Source organism: Grammomys surdaster, unplaced genomic scaffold (genome assembly GCF_004785775.1).
Source record: "Grammomys surdaster isolate TR1022 unplaced genomic scaffold, NIH_TR_1.0 199, whole genome shotgun sequence".
Classification (NCBI taxonomy): domain Eukaryota; kingdom Metazoa; phylum Chordata; class Mammalia; order Rodentia; family Muridae; genus Grammomys; species Grammomys surdaster.
The window spans coordinates 5,240,435-5,247,205 of NW_021604644.1; the positions used below are offsets into that span (position 1 = coordinate 5,240,435).

The following is a 6,771-nucleotide window of genomic DNA, read 5'->3' on the forward strand; positions in this document are numbered from 1 at the left end:
ACAATTTCTCTGACAGTAATTAAGTACGTAAAAAGCAAGGTTATTTAATAACTCTCATCTAAGAAACCCAAAAGCATTCATTGTCTTTTTGTTTTTGATTATCACTTACATTCTGATCACAGCTTTCCCTCCCTCCTCTGCTCCCAGTCCCTCTCTCTCCCCTCCCCTCCTCCCCATCTACCTACCCTTCCTCTCTTTCTCCTCAGAAAAGAGGAGGCCTCCCAAGGGTATCAAAGCCTTGGCATAACAAGTTGCAGTGAGACTAGGTGCATCTTCTTCTATTGAGGCAGCCAGTAGTTGGGGGAAGAGGATCCAAAGGCAGGGCTGTGGTCAGAGACAGCCCTGTGCTTTGTCTTTAACTATCAGAAAAATGCAAATCAAGCCCACAATGACATGTCAGTATTCAGAAAGACAGTATGTGTGGGCGGAGGCTTGGGGGACTGGAGCCCTTGAAGCCCTCCTCGTTGCTGTGGGAAGTGACACCAGTTGCTTTGGGAATCAAGTCTACCATTTCTTCACTTGATTAGACCCAGAATTCCTTCCTCCTCGGTGTTCACTCAACAGAAGTGCAAGCATACATTGCCGTACAAAACTGTACCTTAATGTTCAAGGCTGTATCATTCGTGATAGCCCCAGAGTAGCAATCATCCAAATGTTTATCAGCCATGATGGTATAAAATCTGCGGCATGCCTTACAGCGGAAGTCCGAGATACCACATCAGATACATGAACTTACGTGAACTATCCAAAACAGGGAGATTCATAACGACAGAAAATAGACCTGTGGCTACCTAGGGCTGAGGAGGTGAGGCTAGAGGTGGCAGCAGAGAGTTGCAAGTCTTTTTTTTTGGGGGGGGAGGGGGCTATTTGACACCAAGTCTTACTCTGTGTAACCTAGAATTAGGTAGTCTTGCCTCAGACTTGGGGGTGCCAGACCACAGGTGTGAGCTGTGACACTCAGGGTTCAGGCTTTCTTTCTGGACAGCTATATTCTAAAGTTTCAATGATGATTGCACAGCTCAGTGAGTGACTAAGAACCTTATAGTTGCATACTTTAAAAAAAAAAGATATTATTTGAAATAGGGTCTCAGTGTGTAGTCTCAGATGGCTTGAAACTGGCTATGTAGACCAGGCTAGCCTCAAATTCAGAGATATACTTGCCTCTGCTTCCCAAGTCCTGGGATAAAAAACATTTGCCACTATGCCCAGGTTTTGTTTTGTTTTTCCCCATTCAGTCTAGGCTGGCCTCAAACTTGCTATGGAGTAGTTGTGAATGACCTTGGAATTCCAATCCTTTCATCTCCAGGAAGCGCTGGACTTACAGGGGTACCTCACTGCACCCTGAAAGCTGCATACCTTTTGTTTACTTGTTGGGCTTTTGTTTTATGCCTATTGCTGTTTTGCTTGCATATCTGTGTGTCTGTCCATTCACCATGTGTGTCATGTGCAGTGACCATTGAGGCCAGAAGGGGGGAATCCTAGGATCTGGAGTTACATATGGTTGTGAGCCACCATGTGGGTGCTGTGACTCTAGCTTGGGTCCTTGACAAGAGCAGCCAGTGCTCTTAACCACTGAGCTATCTCTCCAGCCCACACCCACTTTTGACCCAGGGACTCGCCCTGCAGCCCAGCCAGGCCTGAGCGGCACTGTGTAACCCAGGCTCATCTCAACTGCTGAGATTACAGGCAGGAGCCTCGAGGTCACTAAGGTGTATATTTTAAATAAGTCAGTTATAGGGAGTGTAAATTATCTCATATAGCTTTTAAAAAACAATTCTGTTGCATTTCTGAATTATGCAATTTGGACCGAAATATTCCAATTTTGAATTCCAGACTTTATACCTGTTATCTAAAGAGGTAATTTAGAAAAAAAAAAAAAAACCCTGGGAATTCTTTAGGTAATTGGTTTTTTTTATAAGAGGACCTTCTTGACATCAGGTTTTACGCTCTGGTGGCATCCTGACTCAGTGGATCTTGGGAATATGTAGATGGAACAAGGTTTATCCTTTAACAAGGTGATTCTGAGTCAGGTGTGCAAGTACACACCGTGATCCCAGGACTAGAAACTACTATAAGGCGTTAGCTAAAGGCAAGGGATCATTCCAGGCTAGCTTCAGCTACGCAGTGAGTTCCCGAGAGGTCTGAGCTACAGAATAAAGATTCTGTGACAGGAGGGGGGGGGGTGTCCTCAGCACAGTGTATGCTGGGGACTATCTGTCCTGGGCAGTCCACTCATTAAAATTTCACACTTACACTATTAGGTTGGTAGCCTCACTATGTTACAGAAAAGGAAATTAAGGCACAAAGGTATAAATTAATTTACCTGGAATAAACTAGTGGGTTCTTGAACTGGTACCTGAGCACACCTCCTGATCCCAGCTTCACTCCACTATGGAAATGGATGTCTTTCTTCTCCCGTTACTGTAGCTTGTCCACCCCTGACTCAAACCTCACATTCCTGAGAAAGTTCTCCATGAACGTCTCCAATTAGAAGCAGTTGTAAGCAATCCTCAACTTCCCCCCAAATGAGACATAAACCACCCTAGGTACACAAATACAACAGACCATTGATCCTGCTTGTCCCTGGACTTGCCCACACACCTCCTTCCTCCCTAGCCCCCAAGGCTGCTCTCTCAGATTTGGGATCGGTCCTTTCCTGTCTCCCAAGAAGACCTGAGGCAAACAGGTCCTAGAAGAGCCTGTGACAGCACAACTCTGAGCATAGTTTACTGTGCTAGCAGATCCCTGAGAGGTGACTCAAGGAATAAGGGCCGGGGATGCTCAAACATCCCCTAGCCCGGAGTCTGGGAGGAACTTCAATCCCACTACCACCAAGGATTATTTTTCCTGCCTCAGTTTAGAGATCTTCAGTGCTGGAATAAATAATAAATAAATAAATCTACCAACTGTATATCACCAACCAGAGACTCCATCTCTGCTAGTTACCTCCATTGAGACATTAACCCTGAATTCTACCCACTGGGAACATCCATAACCCAAAGTTCCACTTTCAGATCAAAGCATTGACCGCCACTAAAAGAAATCCAAAGCCACATTTCTCCCTTGCGCTCTGTCATTAAATTGTGAATAATAATGCATTTACTTATTCTCCCACTTAAAAAGTTGTTTAAATTCTTTGAAGAATCTTGCAAGGCAGCTTGGCTAGACAACAGGCAGGACAGTCCAGTGCCTCGGGTGGGCAGGCAAGGGTCTTCCATTCACCTATCTTTTGGTCCAGCAAGTAAGCATTAGGATTGATGGTGTAGTCCTTCGTCTGGACATCGCTGGCTGTGGTGACACCCCCACATACAAATACCTTGCTGTCTCCGATGGAGCAGATAGCGTGGGATACATCCAAGGGACAACTGTTGGGCAACAGAGGTATTGAGGTTGTCGACTTGTTGGCCTTTATCTTCTGTAAGTTGATTTCCACGCTCTGCCGGTGGCTGTGTACACGGAGGATGTTGTCCTGATGGAAGGAGAGCAGGGGCCGGTGGTTGAATTCTATGGGGAAAGTGATACACTGGACCACTTCCCCTGTACAGGTGTCAAAGCAGTCCACTACACCGACCCGGGAGATGTAGCCCTTCACCAGGCATCGCCCAGTGACAATGTACAGGTTTCGGTCACCCTTAGTGATCACTGCTGTGCCATCCATAGGAATGCTCATCTTCCCCGCCAAGCACCAGGCTTCCTTGCGTTCATCATAGCGATAGATGTTAGAGACGTATCGGCGTGGGGCAATGCTCCCACCCACTGAATAAACTCTTCCCCCACAGGTCACCATGGTGTGGAAGACAAGCCCAATGGGCAGGTCAGGTAGCTTGGTCCAGGAATTGTCGTCCATATCATACCGCCATGCTGTCTTCAGTCCTGAAATCTGCTCAGTGGTGCCACCAGATATGTAGATGTAACGGCCAGCAGCAGTGGCGCTGAGCGCGGCTGCCCGGTACGGCATCTCTGAGAGTTTCAGCCACAGGTTCTCCTGGATGATATACGCAAACACTCCATCGTTGAACTTGCCATGGGCCTTCTGGCCACCAAGGATGACCACTGAATCAAGCAGGGCCCCTTTCCGCTGGTAGCTCAGCAGGCTGCACGGGCGCTCCTGCTTGCGGTCCATCAGGACACTTTCGATCAAGGTCGCGTGGGCAGAGTTGTTCTCCAAGCCCATCAGCTTGTTGCTGGCAAACATCAGCGTCTTGTTAGAGACAGCATTGAGATTGATGTAATTGAAGAACTTCTTGAAGTATTTTTCCCGCTCCTCCTTCCGGAAGTACACCCAACTGATGAGTGCGCTGAGAGCCTGGTCCTCGTTGAGCACGTGAAGGTTTTCATCTCGGAGGAGGCGGCCGAAGATGACAGGTGGGCAGCGCATGAAGTGCATAGAGCCCTCAGGACTGGCCCAGAAGTGGAAGTTGTCACGAATGCCAGAGTAGGCCAAGTCTGATACTTCTTTGAGCTCGAACAGCTCAGCCAAGAAGAGGTAGCGCAAGCAGTTGACACGGCGAATGGACTTAATAAGGAAGTCATTGCAGTGAATCCGAAGGCGTGGGGTATTGAAATACTGAGCACCCCGGAGCAGCTCCTCCACATTCTGCTCTGAGATCACCACTTTGCCGCTGTAGAAGTAGTCCAGGAGCTGGTCCACCGTGGCTGGGCTCAGGTAGTTGGGGTCAATGGTGATGTAGAGTTCGTCAGTGGTCTTCATGTCGTTGCTGGAGATGAGACTTTTCACTAGCGGAGAGACGGCAGCCAGCACGTTGCGGTGTGCGAAGAAGACTTGGTGGTCCACAGTCAGGGCCATGTCCCAGTACTCTTTGCGCTTCCTCTGTTTGTTCAGGTTTTGCAGCACAAAGCTGTTGTAGTTTTTCTCTGTGAATTCCAGTTTCATGGTGCTTCTTGTTGGCTGAGACAGAAGATCGATCGGTAGGTAGCAGGTACTGGAGGGCAGACTTTTTCAGGCCTTTGGGATTTGTACTGATGGTTGTTTGCAGAGCAGCCGACCAGAGAGGAGTGGGCGTGGGAGAGTGACGTCATAGAATGGATGAGGTCATCATAATGCAGCCCTCTCCCCACCCCCAGGCCTTTGTCAGAGGCATGGGGCCTTTCTCTCCCCAGAGCTTCAGAGGAAGCTCAGGAATGGGGCCATGGTGTCCCCCTGGGGCTTTCAATCCGTGGTTCAAAGTTTCGCCAGGAATGTCAGAACTGGTTTGGGTGGGGCAGAGGGCACTGTGGAGAGTGAAAATACTGGAGTGGGAGGAGAGGTTACCATTATCTAGAAGCCTCCCTTTTAACCAGGAGGCTGAAGTCCTGCTGAGAAAGGACTCCCCCGTCACAGAGGCAGTTAGAGGCAAGCAGACCTGGAACTCCCGCTGTGTGCCGGGCATTACCCCTTTCAACCCTCCAGGAAGCAGGAACCATCCAGGTTTCATGGTTCAATTCTTAGGTCCTAAAGGCCCCTTTTCTACTAAGGTTCCTGGACGTCTGAGAAGACAAATCCTTTGGCATCTGACCTCTGTAGTCAGAATACCGTTTTCATTAAGAATGAAGAAGTGGGTGACACTCACTGGAGCAGAAATGGAGGGACTAGCCAGCCCTAGGAAGATAGGAGGACTTGGAAACGCCCTGCTCCAGATTTCTAAGTATCTAGTAAAATGCTGGAGAATGTGCCTGTTCTGGTCTCCATTCCGAGTTACCAGTTCACTTAGGCCTCAGATTTCTCTTCTGTGAGATGAGAATAATACTCGCTTCAAAGCGCAGAAGGCGCAGTGCTTAGCCTGTAGCAAAACGTTCAAATAAATGCCTACTCTTGTTTCTTAATATTTCCGCAGCTGTGGGCATCCACGAAGCTCTCGACGGGTTATAGGAGCCTGCTTCGGCCGCACGGTGGCGCTGCAGGGTCACCTCCCGGCCAGGAGCACGCGGCCGGAGCGCTCAGCCTCTCCAATGGCTTAGAGAGTCCCCTTTCTGCCTGCTTTGCCTCGCCTAGGGCTCCTTCATGTAGGAGCGACTCAGAAACGCACATGTATGGACCCGGGGCTCACAGTGTGGCAGACCCGCACCTGTTCTCATTTTACAGATGTGGACAGAGTCCGGTGATGGTGTATGACGATAGCGAATAGCCATCCTGGGAACTCTTAGGAAAAACCGTGCTATATAGACCCTTGTGCTGGTCAGGAGGACCAAACTCAGACCCTGATCTCCACTCTGGGCTCCAAGCCTCACTCCAGACCTTCTGATCCTCCTGAATGCCCCTCTCAGAGAGACTGTTGCTCCATTCCCACCACTCTCGATCCCTCTGGCTTTGATTCTCCATTCATCTTTCCATTCCACACCTAGCCTTTTCCTTATCTAGGAACTTGGTAATTTGAAGTTTGTTTTCATTACAGGTTTCTTTTTGTAGCCTTGGCTGTCCTGGAACCACTCTGTAGACTAGGCTGGCTTTGAACTCAGAGATCTGCCTATCTCTGCCTCCCGGGTGCTAGGATTAATTGAAGTTTATTTTTTAAACAATTACACTTTAATAGTGAAGTTACACATCTTGATACCTGATTTCGGGACAGATAGTCTCTTCGGATGTGATGTCTGTGACTTCTGTCTCCCCATTTGGAGTACATAGGTTCCAGCCCCACTCAGAGAACTCCCTATGTGGCTTAGTTCCCCACTGCCCGGTCTCTCCCCTCTGTCTCTCTCTCTGTCTCTCTTTCTGTCACTCTCTCTGTCTCTCTCTCTGTCTCTCTCTCTGTCTCTCTCTCTGTCTCTCTCTCT

At 48.7% G+C, this 6,771-nt stretch overlaps 1 protein-coding gene across 1 annotated transcript; it reads right to left on the minus strand.

The window, feature by feature from the left end:
• Positions 1–3,058: 3,058 nt before the first annotated feature.
• Ccin (calicin) lies at positions 3,059–5,011 on the minus strand. Its single transcript, XM_028770302.1, has one exon. The coding sequence runs from the start codon at positions 4,892–4,894 to the stop codon at positions 3,128–3,130; it is 1,767 nt and encodes a 588-aa protein (XP_028626135.1). The 5' UTR covers positions 4,895–5,011; the 3' UTR covers positions 3,059–3,127.
• Between the last annotated feature and the right edge of the window lie 1,760 nt (positions 5,012–6,771).

Bases quoted from the DNA above. Each gene is read 5' to 3' on its own strand.
- Ccin (XM_028770302.1), bottom strand. From the start codon at position 4,894: ATGAAACTGGAATTCACAGAGAAAAACTACAACAGCTTTGTGCTGCAA.